At 57.3% G+C, this 21773-nt stretch overlaps 1 protein-coding gene across 1 annotated transcript in view; it reads right to left on the bottom strand.

The window, feature by feature from the left end:
• LOC117643950 (hemicentin-2-like) overlaps positions 1-21773 on the bottom strand; it is a 105774-nt gene that overhangs the window by 20869 nt on the left and 63132 nt on the right. Inside the window, exon 8 of the mRNA XM_034383137.1 lies at positions 13468-13627. Coding sequence (XP_034239028.1) covers positions 13468-13627 — 160 coding nt within the window. The remainder of the gene's footprint in view (positions 1-13467; positions 13628-21773) is intronic.

Below are 21773 nucleotides of genomic sequence, written 5' to 3'. Positions count from 1 at the left end.
GTGCGTCGTTGCACCTGCGTTCACGCCACAGTTCGCAAAACGGTGTGCCTCCACCCGCGAAGCCGTCCCGTTTGGAGTGACACACAAGTTTGACGCGGCGAAAAAGTTCGGGCAGCCAAAAGCGAGAAAGAAGCTCATTTTAGTCGAGATTTTCATGTTCTTTTCCCGTCGGCTTCCACGGCGCCGCCGTAACGCGTGGTTGATGATTCCTTTCACCTCGTACCCCAGTTTGTATTTGTCGCGCAGTCTGGCCACGTCTCGAATTATCCGAGGCGTGTCGCGTGAAAGGGGAAGAGGAGGGGGAAGGCGGAGGGGGGGGGGAAGCCGATTCCCTCCTTTCTTTGGCAGCGTTCCCAAAGCCGAGGCTCCCCGAGGACTCGACAGAGGGGTGCCGAGCGTCGCTCCGTCTCTCTCGCACTCGTGGGGCGTCCCGCAGCGGCGCGAGAGAGACAGAGCGACGAAAAGGACTTCTCGGGGCCGCCGACGGGCGAGCCAAGGCGGCCGCCGAGTCGAATACTCCTTCGTGAGACCACTCGGTCGGACCCGAAACCACACCGCCGGACTTCACTGTTCACTGGAAAAACATTGACATTGGAACACCGAAACCACAAAAAGGACTGGAAAACTCACAAACGCAGTAAAATAATTAGCCGCCGGTGACGAAAACAAAGCTACGTCGTGCCTAAAATCGAGGAGAGACTGCATTGGTTGGAGAGCGGCCCGCGATTGGGCCTCCATTATGTAGGCGGCGAGATGGAGGCTGCCAGGCACTGCCAGCACGCCGACGATTCCTGGCTAGTAATTAAGGCTTATCAAAGATGCATCGGGCACCTCTCCGCCTGGAAACGGCGAGCAGCGTGAGCGGCGTCAGCAGCCACCCATCGGGCCATCAGGTCCCCAACCCCACGGGCCCACGCCACGCAGGACCAGGCGGATTGAATCCAGGCTGTTTTCTCCAGAATCTGGAAGTTGAGTGGGGATTCAGTGGAAGTTGAGTGTTGATTCAGTTCTCGTTTACCCACACGTGGTGGGAATTTTATATTGTACATTCAGCTTTTTTATCAACCGATTCTGGGTCATTCGCAAGGAAGGATAGGGGCTCTGAAATGAGCCTTGTGATTTGTGTCTCCGGTGACCCCTGCCGGCGTGTGTCCCTCTGCGGGCTGATTACGAATTTGTCGCTCTGTCTCGTTCACGCCCATACGGGTCGGCCCGTGCGTGCGAGAGGGACAGAGCGACGACTGAACGAGGCTTGCTGCCCCGAGCCGCGCATGCACTTCCAAACCATTGGCCGGTGTTGCTGGCCGCCGTGCCGGGCTGGCCGGGATGGCCGGGAGGGCTCGGGGACCGGGGGCCATGGAGGGAGATGGACGACGAATCGACAAATCTCCCATTCGCTGGTTCCGGCCCGCGAGCCCCGCAAGGCCCGCAAGCCCCGCAAGGCCGGCCACAAATTTCCACGATCGCGACGCCCGGAGGGCCGACCGCCGCGCTGTCCCGCTGTGCCGTGCCGCGCCGTGCCGTGCCGCCCCGCGGCTCCCTTCCGGATGAGGTTACACGCTTCCGGGTCATGATCGGCCAGATTCGGACCCGGAGCGGACCGGAGCCGAAGCCTTCTTGCTTTTGTGCGGCGCGCCGTCGACAAAAGCCGCTGACACATTCGCAAGGGGACGCTCCGACAGACAGACTCACGCACACAGAGAAGGGACGGAGATAAAGACACACACACTCTCACACTCACACAGAGGCGCGCGCCGGGAGGCGAGGCATTACACGTAGTTACAATTTTGAACACGATCATTCATATACACTCGAATACAGCGTTAGGAACGCCCTTTTAACAGCGTTCGTACCCGGCGACTGTTGACGCGGAGCACCGTGTACTCTAGCAGCCAATGGAATAAATTGAGCCGCCCCAAAAGAGCTGGCCGAGTTTGTGTCTAATTGCTTTAAAACGTGCACCTTGTTGACGAGGTTTGGAGGGGCGCGCCACGCCACGGTTGGAGCTGCTACTTCCGAGTGAGCTCTCGTTCGCGCCTGGCCCCAAATGCAAACAAGGGGGTGGGTGAGTGGCCCAGAGTCCCCCGCCCCCCACTCCGCCCCGTGTAAAACAGCTCCTCAAACGACTTGAAACTGCTCGAGGGAGACGTGCACATCGCCCAGCAAGCACCGCCCATTACAAGCCGCTTCCCTTTAAAGAGGCCAGCGCGTCAACCCCGCCAGGCCGCCCCGCCCCGCCCCGCCCCGCCCCGCCCCGCCCCGCCCGGCAGAGCCCCCCACGCATCCCAGGGGCGCACCTCTCCACGGCCAGAAAGCAGAGCGAGAACAGTCGCGGAAAAGAACAGGCAGAAGGGAGCGACGGTGAACGGAAGATGAAAATGGCATCGGAATAAAAAGGGCTCGGAAGAAAGCAAAAAGGGCTCGGTGGCGCTGCTGGCTTGCCGGCACGGCACTGCAATCTCCCAGAGCGAGCGGCACGTCTTTCAAACTTTCACTCCGCGAATGCGTCCGGCGGCCCTCTTGTTTACACGAATCTCTGCCTGGCATGGCAAGGCATGGCAGGGCAGCAATCGCAGAGTGGGCCGCGCGGCCGCGGGGGCGGAGGCATTAACGGTGGAGGGGCCGCGGGGGCCGCGGGGGGCGGATGACCCCTCCACGACGGCGGCCGGGGGAGAATCCGCGGAGTCTCTGCCGAAGGTGCAACTCGCAAAAGCTAATTGCAGCGTCATAAAAACTTTCATTACGCTATTACGCGTGGAGCCCCAGTACGGCCCGGCCTCCACCTTGCGCTAAGCGGGCCCGCTCCGTGCAGCCTGTGGAGCCCGGCCAGCCCCGCCAGCCCCGCCAGCCCCGCCAGCCCCGCCAGCCCCGCCAGCCCCGCCAGCCCCGCCAGCCCCGCCAGCCCCGCCAGCCCCGCCAGCCCCGCCAGCCCCGCCAGCCCCGCCAGCCCCGCCAGCCCCGCCAGCCCCGCCAGCCCCGCCAGCCCCGCCAGCCAGCCCACTATGGGGCAAACTGCGCCTTGGGCGCACTTCAAGGGCGTTACAAGTCCCCTCTGGAGGCGGCGGGCGGCGGGCGATGGCGAGAGGGGCGTGGGGGCGGCGCGGGGGGCGGCGCGGGGGCGGCGCGGGGGCGGCGCGGGGGCGGCGGTGGTGGCGGTTCAGACGGCCCGGGAAAGGGGTAGCGGCTACTTCTATCCGAATTGCCTCTCGTACCCGCAGCCGCGCGCAGCCGCGCAGCCACCAATGGACGCCGTTCCCTCTCCTCCGCTCTTGTTTATCAAACCGTTCACTTTTCACTCGACGAGTCCCCCCCCCCCCCCCCCCCCCGAGAGAGAGCGCACGCGCCCAGCCTTTGCAAGCTTTGCAAACGAGAAAAGCAATTTCCTGGCGGGCGAGAGATTTCCTTTGCCGGTACACCGCACGCATCCGGCACTGCAGTCACGCCACACACACACACACAGAGGCGCGTGCACACACAGTGTAGCAGAGTGTGTGTGTCGGCAGCCATTTTTCTTCATATATGAGAAATTGCGCGCGCGGGGGTCGCCGCATAGCTTCTGCTGCAACGTGGTCTCCGGGAATGCCCACACGGCGGCCGGGCCGGGCGGCAGAGACACCGCCGGCACCGCTGGGCCGACCTGCGCAGCGCCGGAGCAGCCGTGCACAAACTCAAAACTGCACGCGCAAAAAAAAAGAACAGAAAAAAAACTGAGAGTGGAAGAGGAGCGCGCTGCAGCAGCAGGCCAGGCAGGCCAGGCAGGGCGGGGGTCCCATTTCCACGGAATACCTAACGCGCCTGGCGGCCGGCTTGGCGTGGCTTGGCCAGCCTGATGGAGATTTAATTGCAGACCGCGGATTGATACAACGCCGTGCCAATTTATTCTTCTCTCGGTTTTGTTTCTGTGTTCGATTAGCCGGCCGGGCAATCAGACGACAAGCCAAGTCGGCCCAATCAGCAGCCTGCCTCCGAAAGGCGTTCGCGCCATCTCTCTCGCACCCCTACGGCCCTACGGGGCGGCCCGTGAGTGCGAGAGAGAGAGAGAGAGAGAGAGAGAGAGAGAGAGAGAGAGAGAGAGGGGCGGGCCGTACGCCGCGATGCGTCTGCTTGCCGAGCACTCGGCCCGCCCGACCCGTCACGGAAAAGTGCTCGCTACACACAAGTAAGGGTAACAGACCAAGGCCGCCGCCCGCCCCATTCTGGGGTTCTCATTTCGGACGGCAAGAGCGGCGCGAGCGCGGCCGGACGCTCCGGACCGCTCCGGGGCCCCCAGGGACGCGCGGACCCCGCCGACCTCACGGGATGAGCTCCCGACCAAGCCACCGCGACTGGGGCCCTTTTCCAGCAGGTTGGGGTAACCCGGTGAAGCGATTACAGCAAAGCCAGTCTGCAGCCCGCCATTGGACGTCATCGAACAAAGAGGCCAGACTGCGATGAGGGAGTGTTTCGTGGAAGGGCTTGTTTTGCCTGCGCTCGGATGGCTCTGAGCCTCGGACCTTGTGACTGCGGACCGTCGCACAGTGCGGCCGATCCCGAAAAACGCGGACATAAACGACTTTTTCAATTTTGAGCTACAATTGTTTCCATAGTGGGATTCGAAACTAGGATGATTCTTACGTCTAAAAACAGTTTACTCGTATTTTTGCACACCCGAGAACGTCTTCTGTAGCCCTTCAAAGATACGTGTTTTGGCGCCAACGAAAGGGGCAACATAACCTGTACATGTTTCCAAAGCTTTTATCAAGTTCCTTGAGCCACCGAAGCAGGCCGCGAAAATGCCCCAGGTACAGCTCGATCCCTCGTCTTTCACGAGCAATAAGGAACTTTACCAATATTTGCAAAATAAGTATTCTAAATTAACTTTTTCCTGGGAGCCCGCGCGTCTTCAAATTCATATAGTTTCGATTGAGATATAAAATGATTCCCGGGGATTCCCGTCGTTTGGCGCACATCAAATTAAAGCTTGATACTTCCTTGATCGATTCCAACAAAGATTGGGCCCAGCACGCCCCAGCCGCAGCTGTGCTGAGCAAGTATGTTCCTTGATTTCTGCACTTGTCGCCATATTTCCACCTTAGTGGACGGGTCGGTATCGATACAACAATCACAGCAGGGACAGTCAAATTGAGTCTCCTCAAGTTTGGAAGGTCGGTGAATCCATCCGTGACCGCATTTTTGACAAAACAGGGGCGGAACCAGGAACAAAAAGGGGGGTAAATTTTGAAATTTGACCAAATTGTTTAAAATTTTGTATTGGGGAGTTTTAAGGGTATCTAAATCTATTTTTGGCAATTTTGTTGACCTATCAAGTAAAATAGAATTTTCCCCCCTTTTAATTCCCTGATCCGCCCCTGCTATAGCAAAATTAAGTTTTGAAATGGATTTAGAGACCCTGAAAACCCTCGGATGCAAAATTTCAGTCTGTTTGAAATACTTTTAAAATTTACCCCCTTTCATATTTCTGGTTCCGCCTCTGCTGTATCAAAATTGAGGTAAGAAATAGAAACAGAGACCCCGCAAACCTATCTGAGCGAAAACTCGTCGGCCTACGTTTGCTAGGAACAGTTTTTTTTAAATATGTCCGTCTTTTTCGAGATCGGCCGCACTGTGCGTCGTCGCTGCGTCCAGCTCTCGGAACCACGGCCACCGCGCCGCCACCACCGCGCCGCCACCACCGCGCCGCCACCACCGCGCCGCCACCACCGCGCAGTCACCACCGCGCCGCCACCACCGCGCAGTCACCACCGCGCCGCCACCACCGCGCCGCCACCACCGCGCAGTCACCACCGCGCCGCCACCACCGCGCCGCCACCACCGCGCAGTCACCACCGCGCCGCCACCACCGCGCCGCCACCACCGCGCCGCCACCACCAGGCCGTCACCACCGCGCCCTCTGCCGGGCCGGGGGACCACCGCGACACCTCCTCGGAACAAACGGCTATCTCCAAAGTGAGTGCAGACAAACGGCTATCTGTGAAAGTGCTGCAGACAAACGGCTATCTTTTTGACCCCCTGCAGACAAACGGCTAACTGTTTTCTCCACTTCCCGAGTTTGGATACTTATATATTTACAATCAATTGAGCCTGTCAAATTTGACCTTATCCAACAGATGTCAAAAGTTTGTCAGAGCAGATTGACACATAACATGAGTCTGTCACGTGCGTCTAACCTGAGAAAAACTCAAGGAACCCGGCCAACCCTAACCTCTCCCGAAAAGTCAGTTAGCCGTTTGTCTGCAGGGGGTCAAAAAGATAGCCGTTTGTCTGCAGCTCCTTCACAGATAGCCGTTTGTCTGCACTCCCTTTGGAGATAGCCGCTTGTTCGGACGAGGTGTCGACCGGAGGACCGGAACTGGGCCTGCGGCCTCGGCCGTGGCCAGCCTTGGCAGCACATGCTGCTGGTCGGCTAACGACGGACCGCGATGAAAGCAGGCGAAGCAGCGAAGCAGGCGAAGACCATTACGCCTCAACTTTGCCTTTATGCTTCTTTGAATCTCGCACTTAGCGTACAGCGCCCAATTAGAGCGCGAGCACACACACACACACACACACACACTCGAGAGCCGGAAAAAGCACAACGGGCGTTAACGGCACCGCGTTAATTGGCGTTAAGCAAGACTTGGCGCTGGCGGGCCTGTTTACGACTACGACGTCGGGACGACGCTGTGGGCGAGAGAAAAAAAAAGCGAAGAAACAGCGGCGTGGTTTCCTTGTTACGCAAACGAGTGTAGTGTTCGACACTTTGGTGGCCGCCGAGGCCGCGGCCGTGGCGATCAAGGCCGTGCCGCGCCACGGAGCGGCGGGGCCACGGGGCCATGGGGCCATGGGGCCGCCGTGGGGCACCATTGTCCCGGCCAAATAGAATTAGCTGCAGTGCGGGCGAGCCTTAATCCCGGAGCAACTAATTTGCACGCCACCCATTAGGTCTTGAAGCACGGCCCTCGCAGTTGGCTACTATTTAAGGCTTCGCCGGGCCTGGCCGGGTCTCGCCGGGCCGCCTGTGATTCCCTGGAAAAAGACCCCCCCGTCGCGGCAGCGCGGCCGCCGACGGCGACAGCGGCGACGGCGCACCGCCGCCTCCCCGAAACTTGCGCCAGGATTCACTAGAAGGACCAAAATTACGGTCCGCAGGGAGCAAATACCAGAGGGACGTACCGGGCACATCCATTATTCCCGCCGACCCACTCGGGGCTTTTTCAGGCTAAATCAGCGGTTCTCAACCTTTCTCGGCTCGCGACCCCAAATTTGTAGCCAAAAATTTCCGCGACCCCCAGGAAAAGTTTTGCGACCCCACGGGACCCCTCCTTTAGCATGCCACTGCGTCTGATCCGAGGCGGGCATTTTGCTCCCTCAACGGGCAATTGGTCTTTGGACCTTCCTTTAGCATGCCTCTGTTACGGAGTGCGATTATCAGTCTTAGTTTGGGAGCAGTATTGTCTCAAAGTTGGCCAAAACGCTCAGAAATGTCTTAAAAAATCATGTTTTGGGTCGATTTTAAGCAGCCACTGCGTCTGATCCGAGGCGGGCATTTTGCTCCCTCAACGGGCAATTGTTCTTTGGACCTTCCTTTAGCATGCCTCTGTTACGGAATGCGATTATCAGTCTTAGTTTGGGAGCAGTATTGTCTCAAAGTTGACCAAAACAGGCACAACGATTTTTCAAAGACATTTCTGAGCGTTTCGGCCAACTTTGAGACAATACTGCTCCCAAACTAAGACTGATAATCACACTCCGTAACAAAGGCATGCTAAAAGAAGGTCCAAAGACCAATTGCCCGTTGAAGGAGGACGAAATACCGCCTCGGGTCAGACGCAGTGGCTGCTTAAAATAGGCCCAAAACACGATTTTTCAAAGACATTTCTGAGCGTTTCGGCCAACTTTGAGACAATACTGCTCCCAAACTAAGACTGATAATCACACTCCGTAACAAAGGCATCCTAAAAGAAGGTCCAAAGACCAATTGCCCGTTGAAGGAGGACGAAATACCGCCTCGGGTCAGACGCAGTGGCTGCTTAAAATAGGCCCAAAACACGATTTTTCAAAGACATTTCTGACCGTTTTGGTAAACTTTGAGACAATACTGCTCCCAAACTAAGACTGATAATCACACTCCGTAACAAAGGCATGCTAAAGGAAGGTTCAAAGACCAATTGCCGGTTGAGGGAGCAAAATGCCCGCCTCGGATCAGACGCAGTGGCTGCTTAAAATCGGCCCAAAACACAACCCCAGCTACCTCGCCGCGACCCCTTAAAATTTTTTCGCGACCCCACTTGGGGTCGCGACCCTAAGGTTGAGAACCACTGGGCTAAATACAAAAGGGACTGGCAAATAAGAAGTGCCCTTTGACGGGTTTAGGGTCAAGGCAGTGCACCGCGCCGCACCGCGCGCAGCGCCCCACCGACCGCGCTACATAATACATGCCCGCTTGCGGGCTGCGGCCGCACCTCCACCGATTTGGCGGCCAGCCAATGAGGAGAGGTTATGGCTAGTGCGGCGGGGATGTACTTGATCCGAGTTGGAACTGCGGTACTCGGCGCAACTCTGTGTATTTGGCGGGGCAGATTGGACCACAATGTCAAGTCGGTCAAAGGGGAGTGTCAACGCGCGAGGGGGGATTGTTACCGCGGTTTGCGGTCCCTTTGCAAAGGAGACCCTCCCTTTCCACTTGCAGTGTGAGGCGTCTGAGGAGAAGGCAAGGTGCTGCAAGAGGGGGCGCGTCTCCGGGGCGAGAATGAAAGAGTCAGCGAGTCGGCCGTCGAGAGGCGGCCGGGGAGCAGGCAGCGACCAGGGAGGCCTACCCTGGGATGAGAAATGTACCGCAGGAGCACTTTCGCCACGCCTGGGATCGAACCCGCGACCCCAGGGCGATAAACCAGCCGGGCCACACACAACACAACACGCACACACACACACAGGCGTGCGAGATACCTCCCCTGGACGAAGAGGGACGGAGGGGAGTGGTGACCGATGGGCCGGGGGACGGGAGTCTCCCCATAAATGAAGGAACGAGAAGAATAGCAGCAGGGTTGTTAAAGTTAATTTTTTTGGTTATCGAGTTATCGTTAAGTTAATTTCCGACTCCTGTTAACGATAACTAGTTAACGTTAACACCTCTCAGCCACATTATCGAGTTATCGATAAGTTACTTTTAACGAAAATCGTTAAAAGTAACTAACTTTTTTAAATGGAGTAATGAAGGACAATAAAACACAACATTAAATGCCCAAAAGTAATGTCTAATTGGACTATTATGTATGCATTACCCATCTTTAACTGATAAAATGAATAAAATTAGAAATAGGGAGTTAAAAAGATCAAAATTGAAAGTTCTACAAACTTACACTGACTGACTAGCGCGTTACTAAGTGACTAGCGACGACTTACTCCCAGTACTGACTTGACTCCCATTACCGTTGAGGCCGGCGATTGGGCACGGCGGAGTGCCAGCGGCGCAAAAATACGAACGTCAGAAACGTTTTCTTTGCTGAAAAATTTTGCGTGCATTTCTACAATTTGGGGGAATTAGTTACTTTAGTTAATCGATAAGTTAACCGGGATTGTGTTAACGATAACTCGATAACGATAACTGGTCTGCAAGATGTTATCGAGTTAACGTTAACCGTTGAATTAACTTATCGAAAATCGATTATCGTCGTTAATCGTTAAATTAACTTTAACAACCCTGAATAGCAGCACTTTTTTTGGTGAAGCACACACGCAAAAGTCAGTAGCGAGGCTGAGTGAAACCTGCTTATTATCCATCTCTCAACGCAACAACTAAAAAAAAATTCATACTAACAAGACAAACTTTTATCCTTAAATGTTTTTTGTCCATAGTGTCTGGTCTGTTGTAACCGGTCGTAAAATGAAAATTTCAAAAACCAGAACCAAAATGACGCGGTTACATATAACGACCACTTCTTGCATGCTCCGCCTCGGCTTCGGCCGCACAGTTCCGCCGATCCCCAAGACCGCGGCTCGCGAAAGCCGAATTTGCCATAAAGCTCGACCCGACTGACCCAGTTTGCGGAGCTATGCAAGGATCGGTACAACTTTGCCGAACTGTGCAGCAGCCAACAGAGTCCCGCAGAAACCGTGATAACAGGCAAGCAGTCATCCCCAGTCCGATGGGCTTCGACTTAGGCCCCGACGCACGTTCGGCGCCCAACACGCAAAACACGACGCTCTCCACGTGTCGCCCTCTCAACGCCCCCTGGAGGCATTACAGTGGTGTCATGGCTTCAAAGTGGGCATGGGAGTGGCCTCCCCCCCTTTCCGCATCTTTTTTTTGTTGCTCCTCTTCGTCCGTCCGTTAGCCCCTCCACGGCAGAGGGCGAAAAGCACTTCCCTGCCCGGGCTCTTTTCTGCCGTGACAGGGGGACATGTGAACTTTCCGAAGCGAAGCAGCCCAAAACACAAACGCGGCGCAAACACACACACACACACACACACACACACACACACACACACACACACACACACACACACAGTCAGTCAGGGCGGGGGCGCACTCTGGGCAACAGGCTGCTGTGATGGGGGGTGAGGTGATGTCACGACGGCGCGTCCCGGAGGCATTGTGTTGTGTTACGTTGCGTTGCAGCGGTAGACTGATTCCGGGGAGGCGTTTCTCGTCACTCCGTCTTTGTCGCCCCCCTGGGCCGTTGCGTGGGGGTGCGAGAGGGACGGAGGGAGGGGCTCCCCGGAAACAGCTCGGCTCGGATAGGCGGGGGCGCCGGGTCGCAGGCCGCGCCCGAGCGATATGTTTCACTCAGTTCGAGAGGCGGTTCAATCCCCCGAAGAGGAAATCCAACACCGAAAAACGGACAAAAGAAATTGCCACCCCCCCGCCACTGTTAAAACGCTCGGAATCAGACAGAGCAATGCAGTCGTGGGCAGGACATAATGCACTTGAAAGCTGCATAGCACCGCGACGCAACAGACAGTCCAAACAGGCAGTCCAGGCTGGCAGCCATCGCACTGCGCCTCATATGCCGCGCCTGTTCATGTCTGGACCCTGCTGCGCACTGCTGTGCTCCAGAAAGGCTCTCGTCGCTGTGAGTCTCCATACCGTGCGGAGCCGCGGCCCGGCCCACACTGTCGGGGCAGCGGCTTGTACGACGCAGACCGTGTGGTGTGTTCGTCGTCGGCACATTCACCCCAACACCCGCACAACGCACGCACACACACACACACACACACACACACAGTATTCGCGTCCCTTTCCTGTTCACTCGCAAACCAATTTGACGGCGCGCCGCCCCACCCCGCCGTTTTATACCCAGGCTCGGCGCATTCCCAAAGCACCCCCCCCCCTCTTCCCCCGAGAAAGGGAAGCTTTGTACGGCGACGCAAATCTTAGGAGCGACGCCGCCATTTTCGGAAAGCGGATCAGAGCTCCACGTACTTCACATGTTTTCCAGCAATTAACAACTCACAGAAGCGGAACGGTGCTTCATGGAGCAAACGACGAGGACCGTCCGTAAACGACGTGGTGTGTTTTCCCTCCGCCGTTTCTTGACCTAGCCTGTCTCCTCCCCTGGTGGTTTATGGCCGCTCCCCCGGGGGGCCCGGGCCCAGAGCGAAACTTGATATCGAGACAGGCGTACTTGATCCGGCCAAGCGTGCCCGGCGTGCCCCCACACCTGCAGCGCTGGCAGCGAGCTGGCGGCGTATTGAAAAGGCTGCGCGAAGCAGCGGAGCGCCCGTCTCACCCTCCCCGTCTCCCTCTCCCGGCTGCACCGGGGGCGGCTTCACCGGGAACCACCAAAAAGAGGCGGGGATCGCAAAAATACAGCTGTCGTCGCGCGGGAGTAATTTATCCCCCGCGGAGGAAGTTGAAACCGAGACAGAGCTCTTTTTTGGTGGTGCGACCGCTTCTATATAGGGATGCAGGCCAAGAGACCGGCCGCATTTAGTTCCAATTTTCATTCCTGAAATCTTCGGCACGACTTCACCTTAGTTTGACGGCTTCACCATGTGTTGCAGATTTGGACTGGGTCCACGTCATCTATGGCGCTATCGCCCCAAAGCACACACCCGTTCGCCAACACGGACGGGCGCGCGCGCACGCGCACACACACACACTCATACTCGAGTACAGTATGCACACGCACGACACAGCAACAACGCCACATCAACTCGTCGTGCGCCATTGTGTGTCAAGCAGCAAGCGCATGTGTGTGTGTGTGTGTGTGTGTGTGAGTGTGACTGCGCTAGACTCGCATGTTAAACACGTGTTTAGCAATATCGCTGTCAGCCAGTTCATGTCTGCGCGAGGTCGGGTAGCGGGGTTGCCGAGCCCCCCCCCCCCCCCCCCCCCCCCCCCGGTCGCGTCGGTCGACTCGAACCGCGAGGACAGGGTTACACCCCTCCGTTTTGCACGAACACGCGCCTGGAGAACGACAGCACTGACCAGGAACGTCCCAACTGAACACGCATAAGCACACTACTCGCAGAGTGAAAAACCGCCAGGAGAAATATTTTTTGCGTTCGCCGGTTGAAAGAACGAGTTAAATTCTCTCTCGGGACCATTATTGTGTGCTTTTCCGCAGGTGCCGCGGGTCGGCGATGCGAGACTCCGCGTCTGAGAGACGGATATCGGAAAGTTGTTGGAGTAACACAGCGCAGGGGCGCGTCAGCCGCAGGTGAACGCACCCTTGCATTTGCAGACACGCCAGTCGGCGAGACGGGGGGCCGCGCCGCGCCAACCTCGCATTTTTGACATTCTTTCCCGACACCGCGCTCTCAGCCCGCCCACCCTGTCGATGCACGTTCGGAAATAAATGAGGAATGTTTTCCTCCGTTCCTCTCCGGTACGATGAGTTGCTGGTTTGTTGAGTTTGGTTATTTTTCATCATAGCAAAGCCAACAATATTGATACTGTTCATAGGATGTGCCCTGCTTTCCAAATCACTCGGTTCTGTCAGCTCTTTTAATCCAAACAAAAAACACAAAAAACAAATAGAACGCTACACTGTTTTCTTCGGCACCTCTTCCTCGGCTAATTTGGACAACTTAATCAAGGACTTCATCACTTGCATGCAGACGGCCGGAAGTGGGGGGCTAGGCACGCGAACTACGCGTTTGCTGCTCTGGAGGCGTGCCAGAGCCACGGCTGCAAACACGTCCAACAGTCTTTGAAGGGAGGGATTGTCAGCACTGCCTCCAAGTCCTCTAGAATCCGAGGTGCTTCGGCTGAAATTGCAGCCTAGCTGCTCCGTTCCAGGCGGATTATTACCAATTTATTATCGGGAAGTATGCGGGGAATGTGGAGTTCACGGGGCTGTCTGTCATCATCAGAGAAACTGGGGCACTGCCGCCCGACATCTCTATTCAGAGCCAGGAAACCGAAGACGCTGCTCTACTGATACAAGTGACATCCTAGCCTGTGCTAGTTGCGGAGCTGGCTAGAAAGGGTACACCCCTGCAAGAGGCACGACTGCTGCCGGCGAAGGAAAGCAGAAAACTCACATTTGACGCGTAGGTGCACGGGCCTGCTGGTGGTGTTGCCCCGCTCGTTGGACGCGTGGCAGGTGTAGCCGCCGGCCTGCCTTCGCGCCACGCGCTGCAGCACCAGCGACTTGGAGGACAGGATCACGCCCTGGGACAGGTTGTGCAGCACGGGCTGGCCCTGCGGAACAAAACAACAACGTGGTTTAAAGGCTTTGCTCGCAGCGGGTGCCACGCCCTCACAGGGTACTACTGGCCGAGGCTGCGTCCCGGCACCAGTGGAGCCAAAGTGCAACCCTACACGCCGCGGGGACCCGGGGAGTCCGGGGCAACCACGGTCGCAGTGGGTCAGCGAGAAGCCTTTCGAGGAAACGATACCGGGGAATTCCGCGGGGGTGGCAGAGCCCCCTCAGAATCACCCGGGGCATTTAAGTGGCCCAAGCCCTGCGAATACATACGGCGATGCAGGGAAATCAGCAATCAGAGACAAAAAACCGCAAAAACCGCTGTACAACTGAGTGTCACCCGGAAAACTTACTCGTCATGTATCTTCAATGCAGAAATAAACACAAAATACGTAGTGGAAACTTTGTTGCATCACACAGCTAATTCAAAAGCAAAACTTGAACCCAATCTAGGCCCTTTTTGTTTGCAGTGTGGGAGGGGCCGACGTACCGAGGCACCTGTATTGCAGTCATGGACTGGCTGGCTATAGCTGGCTATGGCGCACTGGATTTGCCGCGACGCGCGCCTCCCAGCGGTCTACCTTCCAGGGCGTGCGCCGCCCCCATCCCACCCGCCCCCCTCCCACTTCCCGTCCCTTGCGCAACGGACGAATCACGCATACAAATCGCGTCCGCAGCTACGCCCCGAGGCCCACCGCGTTCGAAGGGGATCCGTCCCGGCATTGCCACTCCCGGCCTTTGTCTGCCCGTTGCCTGTCTGTCTGTCTGCCCGTCCGCTTGTCCGTCCGTCCGTCTGTTGGCCTGCCGCCTTAGAACTCAGTCAGCTAGTTGGGACCGAAACTCGCGCGGCACGCAGGCGTCGCAGGGCGTCGCAGGGCGTCGCGGGGAGGCAAAGCCTCAGGTAGGACGGCACGCCCCGCCCTGCCCCGCCAAGCCCGTCGCCAGCCCGGCCAGACGCGGAGCTCGATTGGGATTTACTGCTCCGACCGTGTCAGTTGGGTGCAGCGAACTTCGGGAAATAGCTCATCGTTTTATGGCTCGTGTAAACCCTCCGCCCAACCGCCTCCGGCTCACCGGCGCGCAGAGCTGCCAGCTTGCCCAACTCCCCGTAGGTGGCAGCGCCGCCTGTAATGAGCACAGCGATGGCGGTGTTTTTGTTCTGTCGAAAAGGCGCCGGAGCCCCGATCAGTATTTACACTTGGAAGCGATCCATCAGTGCCAGCGGCCGGCGGGCCGTGGGAGGGCCGAGGGAGGGCCGCCCGATTCCCAGAATGGGGACATCGACGCTGCGATCCGCGAGGGCCGGCCCAGGGCCTGCCGAGGGCCCAGGTGATAAGACCCTCTCTAGCCGGGCCGCAGAATGGAGGCCCTGCTCCCAACCCCGCCACGCCACACCCTGGGCATGCTCTGGGTCGTACCGGAGCTGAGTGCTCCGGAGGGGTGTTCCGGGCAAGCGGGCTCCGGCACCGCCGGGCACCGCCGGGCACCGCGAAAGCCAAGTGGCAGTTACGACTGGCGCCATTTGCGGCCGGAAATCCAGCCATGCCGTATTGTGGCGGCGGACACGTGTTCGCAGCGCTGCCTCGGCTCGGCCGCGCCGCTTAGCAGCCTGGCGACGCAAACCGCCACGACGCACAGCGTAAGATGGACTGCGCCGCATGGTCTCGACGACTTAGCCCCGCCGGCCGGCCGCGAGGTTAGTATTCGCATTTGCACAATACTAGCCTCACGCAAAATGAAAATGTGTCTCGACTCTGGCACGGAGCAGGAATGAAGCTGCCGGGTCTCAAAAATGTTGAATAAAGTTGATTCAGTTAATAATGACTGAAATTTATTAAGATTTCAGTTAGAACTACAAAAAAACTGGCTGTAGTATAATCAAGTAGTGTTGGACTGGCTCACTTTTGCCGCAGCAAGAACTTTTGTCTGCTGGAATCCGAAAATATTCGAGGCAGGGCGCAGGGCGAGATAGCGGAGGGTCGACCCGCCTGCATTCGGTCCAAGGTATCGAAGCGCACGCCATCGATTTTTTTCCCTCGCGCCACACCCGGCTAAACGCCTGCGTAGCCAGAACGACCAAGGGGTGACCGAACCGCGCAAATCGGTGCTGGAGATCGCGCGGAACGGGTCCGACCGGGACCGACGTAGTGGAACACACTCTGACGTCAGCCAAGTGCTGGCCACCGACCGGGGGCGGCGGGAGCGGCTATCCCCGGGGCAAGGCACCGCTCAAGGCGCCACCGTCCCGAGATTCGATCGCAACAGAGAGACGGCCCAGTGCGATGTTTCGGAAAGGGGCGCCTAAAAGGTACGGAATCTCGTTTGAATGCGAGATTGCATCCCGCTGCTCGGATGCTGCGCGCCGGAATTGCCCCCACTTGATCACGTGGTGGTGGAAACTTTGCACATCTTCCCAGCGGCATGGCCGCGAGAGGGAGGTTAAAGACCCCGCGGGGTACAACAGACGCATTGTTTCAATCGGTTCTCACCCGTACCGAAGTGTTAGGTGCTGTTCGTTCGATAGTCTTTGCACGGTCCTATCTTAAGTTCAGCAAGTCGCTCCCTCCAAAACACTCTGCACTATTCTCGGCCCACACTGTGCCCACACCAATTTGGTAACGTTTCCTTCCTACACACAACGGTTCATGGCTTTTCCTCGGATGTTGAAGTGCAATCCAACGCGGCCGTCATGAGACTAGCCATTAACGGCGAGTGCCATGCACTCGTCGCAACATTTCCGGCTTCTGTCCCATTTCGTCCTCGTCATGAAGCATTTCCGGCCTGCAACCCACACGCCTCTTTCATCTTTATTCATGGCGATCGGTCTAATTGCCTCCGCGAAGGACAGCTGAGAGAATGACACTGACTAGGCCAAGCTGAGCAAAGCGGAGGGAAATCTTTAAACGGTTTGCGCTCCGTGTCCCTTTTCATTTGGGCTGCTTCTTTTTTTCCCTCCAGTTGACGTAAATTACTGTAGGGCTGCTGGTCGGGGAGCACGGCAGCGCGGAGGGGCCGCAACCGTAGAAGTAGTGGCGGCAGCAGCGAGCAACAGCAGAAGCAGCAGCAGCGGCGGACTATTTTGACGTCTCTGCTCTCAGCGGGGACTTTTTACGCGCCCCTTCATGAGTTACGCCTCACTTAAAATTACCTGCTCGCGCGTCTCCCGGGGCCATTCTTTGCGTCTAAACAACGTCTTCTCGGCGTATAATTCATTAGTGCCGAGTCTTTCGGAGGGCCGCCTCCTTGCCACGGCCCGCGGCCCTGTGGCCCTTCACCCCTTGACCCAAGGGCCAAAGTTGAAATCAGTAAGTATTACGCCTCGCGCGCTGCGCGCTTCGCGGGTCACTGCCGCCCCGCGGTGGCCCGCCGCCGCCAAACTTGGCCACTAAAGAAAATGTGTGAAAACGGCGCGGGTACTTGACGCGGCGAAACAAAACTGGCTTTTCTCCGCGCACGCCATACTCAACGCATAGCCACTAAACAGCCCCCCCACCGAAACTTTACAAAAGCAGGCAGGCCTAGGCCTTTTTAGTTGAATTTTACGAGCAAACTTGGTTGCATGTGGCCGGGTAGCAGAAAGGGGGTACGGCGGTGAAACTAGGGCCGACGCCGCGGCGGTGACACTGCAAGTTGCGGCATCTCCCTCCACGTCTGGCAACTATCTTGAGACGTCCGTGGGCGACGGGAGGCGACGCGGGGCGCGAGGCGCGGGCCGCGGAGCAAGAGACATCGGCTGCGTTTATGAGGCCGGCCGAGCTTGAAATGAGAGCCGCACGCCGCTCAGCCCAGCGACTCACGCGCCGCTGCAAACGGCAGCAGATGATCGCTGATGGGTCGCAGCCGAGCGACGACGACTTGAGAGAGTCGCACGTCAAATTTATGGCTTTGTTAAACTCCCGGCCGATCCTTTCTAGACGGCGGGCACTGTCCTGTGTTTCCAGTTGATCCTGATTACGGGTACCTGACCTACTGTACGGGGGCGGGGCTTCCTAAGAATGGGACACAGTCCGTCTCCGATGAATGAGAGGGCCTGCTGACACAAATACACGCCCACGCCCACCAGCACATGGACGCACACACGAGTGGGAAGTCCGATCCCCAGAGTCGGCGAGTCACTCGCATGACGCGCTCATCCGCACGGGGCCCTCAGAGGGCAGCAGGCCGACTCCGAGGCGAGTGCCAGGCCTCGGTCCCTCTCGCACCCTTACTGGGACCACATGAGTGAGAGAGAGTCCCAGAATGAGTCCGGTGGGTGACCCGTCAGCCCGGGGCACGCGGGGTGCACGCAGCCACCCTCGATTTGATGGCTCTTCAAACGAGCTCTCTGCGGGGGTGCTCCCTCCCCTTCAAGCCGAGGAAAACCCGGCTTCCGGAGTACCTTTTATCATGCCGTGGACTTGAGCCAGATGCATTTACCTCACGTATTCAAGGAGGAAAACACGTCACAAACTCTGGGACACAAGAGGTCTTATGGAGAAAGCTTGTAGACGGCGAAGAGGGGCCATTCAATACCTCTATACGATACTCAGCGCCTACGGGCTGCACATGCGAAACAGGAAACCTCCGTGAACTGTTCGTTTTTGAGTAAGCACAGCACGGATGGTCCAGAACAATTTTGCTCCAGACACTTATCTACTTGATTCCAGCAGCAGGTAGTCGCAAACGGCCTCTTACCGGGTTATTCATTTTTACTGAGAACAAAACCCACTCGCAAAACCCGTTATTCCTCGCATGAGCCCTCCCGCCGGAAAACACGCACGCCCTGTTTGAACGGCGCCGCATCTCTGGAGGCCGAATTTGGCGCGCAGTGCTGCTGCCGCCGAGCGGCCCCACCCTGTATGTTTGGCACGCGTGCGCGTCCGGGGCGGCGTCCCCCGCGGGGCCCAGGCAGCCCGGCCCAGCCAGGCGCAGCCAGGCGCAGCTCCGCCCGGCCACGCCCGCCTAAGCTCGCAATCCGTGTCATGGCCTGAGCCCCCATCCATCACAGTATCAGCAGCTGTGTTCTGCGAGGCTTATCTTCATACCTCTTCCATGGGGCAGCGGGGGCTGCCTGGCACCGCCCTGCTGCAGCGCCCTGCCCACGGCTTACCCGCCGCACAAATAACACACGTGGAATGAAAGCGGAAGTCCTGTCAGGTAGGCTGCAGGTGACAGTGACCCCCTGGCTGGATCGGCAAACGGGTGGTGGGCCTTTGCCGTCACAGGCCCTGTGATAGTTTCACTCTGAGAGGTATATTGGGATAATTTTCTCTACATTTGAAAGGACGACCTTGCTATCTTTTTACAGCAGTTCAGGATTTTCAAGAGTAACTTTTTTAAAAAAATTTTCGTTTTTATTCAAACACATTGCAACAGAATGTTTTCCGGAAGGAGGTTCCTATATTTTTCCAGCGCACTTGCCCTTTTGATTCCTCCTCGGCGCAGGTGACGGTAATCCCCTGCTTGATAGGCAAGCGCGCCGGTCGCCACAGTCTGCCCGGCTGGCGGGAATACGAGCTGACTTGGGTCGTGGCGGTCCCCCCGGGCGCTCTGATAGGCACGGCAAACCCACAACAACAGCGTCGTGACTGAGGCGGGGCGCGGCGGCACCCGGGGGAAGTTGGCGAGCGAGCATTTTCCTGAGCCATCCCTTGGAGCCCGCCGCCAAATTCGGCGAACGGCCCCCGAAGCAACGACAGTTTGAGCCGAAGTGATGGACCAACTATTCCTCTCCTGCGATGAGCTGCTCCGGGTCCAAGTTGCGTGCGTGCGGTGTGGCACTGCATGGGCACGCCTGCACGGCACGGCCTGCATGCCCACGGCATGCCCACGGCCCGGAAGCGGCTCATTAAAATTTTAATAACGAGCCCTTTATCACGACGTGCCACGCCCAAGTCCTACTGCGTAATAGATTCCAGCAGGCACTACGTAGCCCGCCAGGTCGAAGCCCTGCGCATGGACCGGGAGATTGTGCCTCACTTTTAGGAGTCCAAATTGCCGCTAATGGCAGCCAGCGACCTCAAAAATTTGTTTGATCGCCAAAATTTACTGATGTAATGTTTGCACGTAGTGTTGAGGCTGCTTGAAGTTTAAGCCCTTTTGAAATTTCACAGAATTCGTGAATAGAAGTGAAGTCGATGTTCGGCGTTTGTATTTTGACTGCAGCTGGAATATTTCATCATCAGGCAGGAAACAATACCTTTCCGCGTGGGTCGGTCCGCTCTTCCCCTTTTCTTCCTCCGGCAAGCGATGCCTTTCATAATGGGGCCACCACTTGCAATTAGCTCGGCCTGGCATCAGTTTTCATTTTATACTCGTTCGCTTGGGCAATTTACGGGGCCACGCTCCGCTGGCTTCGCTCATTGCACTCTTACACGAGATTGCAGCGACACGGCCCCTGGAGCATTCCTTTCGATTGCAAGCTCTAGTGGCGGAGATGGTAAGGGGAAGGGAGGTGAGGAAGACGAAGAATTGGGGGAGGAGGAGCAGGGGGCGAGTGACTAAAGGGTAGGAAAGGGCTGGGAGGCGCAGCAGACTAGGAGGGTTTGAGGGCTTCTTCTTCATTTGTTGGCCGATTCCGAACTTAAGTGGTTTTGACGCGTTGTCTCTTTTTCGCTAATACTGGTATGAGAAAAACAGAGCAGCGACAGCCATTGGGGCAAAATCAGTCGGCAGGCAGCATCTGGTCGGTACCTACTATCAACAAACGCTTATGCCTGGACCAATCCGCTTATCGGAGGGAGCGTTTAATGAAACCGGTCAGGTGCGCGCATCCGAGGGAGGGATGTTTTGGTGCGTGTATAGAAGGCGAGAGGGTTGGAAAAGAGAAAGGAAAGACGAGAAGCAATCCACAGCCGATCGTCACTACCCATCCTCTCGCACGCGTCTCGCACGCGTCTCGCAGGCGCGTCTACCGTCGTGGGCTCAGGGATGCTCCTCTCCATATCCTTTCTCGTCTCCCCTCGCACCCCATCTCCTGGCTGTTTTCAAAAGTGCCGTGCGATAGCGAGGCAGGGCCTGCGATCCACCGTCTCGGACTATGGGCGGGTCTGATCAAACAAACAAGACTACAGTTCGTCCCAAGAACGGCGCTATCGCACCGAGCCGCTGATAAGAAAGTGTCGTTTAGGCCGCCATTCCCTTCTTTTATCCCCAGAAAGGCAGACGAGCCAACAGTTATTGACATGTTGTAGAGCGGAGCGCGAGCATCCTGTCACATTTAATGTCTACCGAGTAAACCAAATCGCTCTGCTATTTACGAAATTAGGAAAGATGGGAGATGAGCGGCAGATGAGATGAGGCCCCCAATATGCATTGGCCACCTCCCGAAAGGTTGCAACCATGGATATCACTGTGCTTTGGACGAACGGAGGGGTTGTCCTTTCCGTGGCAAAGCATCGGCTTTTTTTTATTTTTAGCTTGTAATTACTGTAAAGAGCATATTTTTTGGCAAGTGCTTAGGCCTCATTTCAGTGAGAGCACGTGCAGCCCCATTCACGATGAAATCCACCTCCACGGGGTCAACGTTGTTGAAAAAACTTTGCCACGCGTCTCATTTAATTCCCTATGAATCCCTGCGCATAATTACTCCCGATGCCACGGTCAGCCCCTCACACCAATTTATTTCGTTTGGCCTTTTGCGGGCGGCTCGGGTCGGACCTGGCCAGTCGGGCCGCGGGGGACCGACCGGAGAAAAAGAGAGATATCAGCATCGGTTTCCGGGGTACGCGGGTTCAAAGCCCCGCCGCCCCCCTTTTGGCCGTCCTGTAATTAGAGTGTGCTGGGAAGGGGCTGCGCCAGGCCAGGCCACGCCAGGCTGCGCTGCGCACACCAGCGCCGCCACCGCAGCCCACACCGCAGGCAGACCCGTTACCGATGAGTTCCCTCGACCGGCGCCGGCCCGACCGACTGGGGACGCCAGGGACGCCTGTAGTGGCATTCCATCCACTTCAATATGGCCCGACTCTTCGCCAGCAGGCCAGTGGCGGATAAAAAAGCGGCCCGCCCTTGCAACCCCTCAGGTGCGATCCAGAGATCCGGAGGCCCAGCGATCACAGGATTGGACATGGACAGCTCTGCACATTCGTCAGCGACGCACTCCCCTTGATTAAAACAGGCGGCCATGACTTTGGCGACGCGCCTCCCGCTGTGGTGACGGGAGTT

The sequence above is a fragment of the Thrips palmi genome, unplaced genomic scaffold (genome assembly GCF_012932325.1).
Source record: "Thrips palmi isolate BJ-2018 unplaced genomic scaffold, TpBJ-2018v1 HiC_scaffold_17, whole genome shotgun sequence".
NCBI classification, from domain to species: domain Eukaryota; kingdom Metazoa; phylum Arthropoda; class Insecta; order Thysanoptera; family Thripidae; genus Thrips; species Thrips palmi.
The sequence above is the reverse complement of the archived record's forward strand: the minus strand, read 5'-3'. Positions and strand labels throughout refer to the sequence as shown.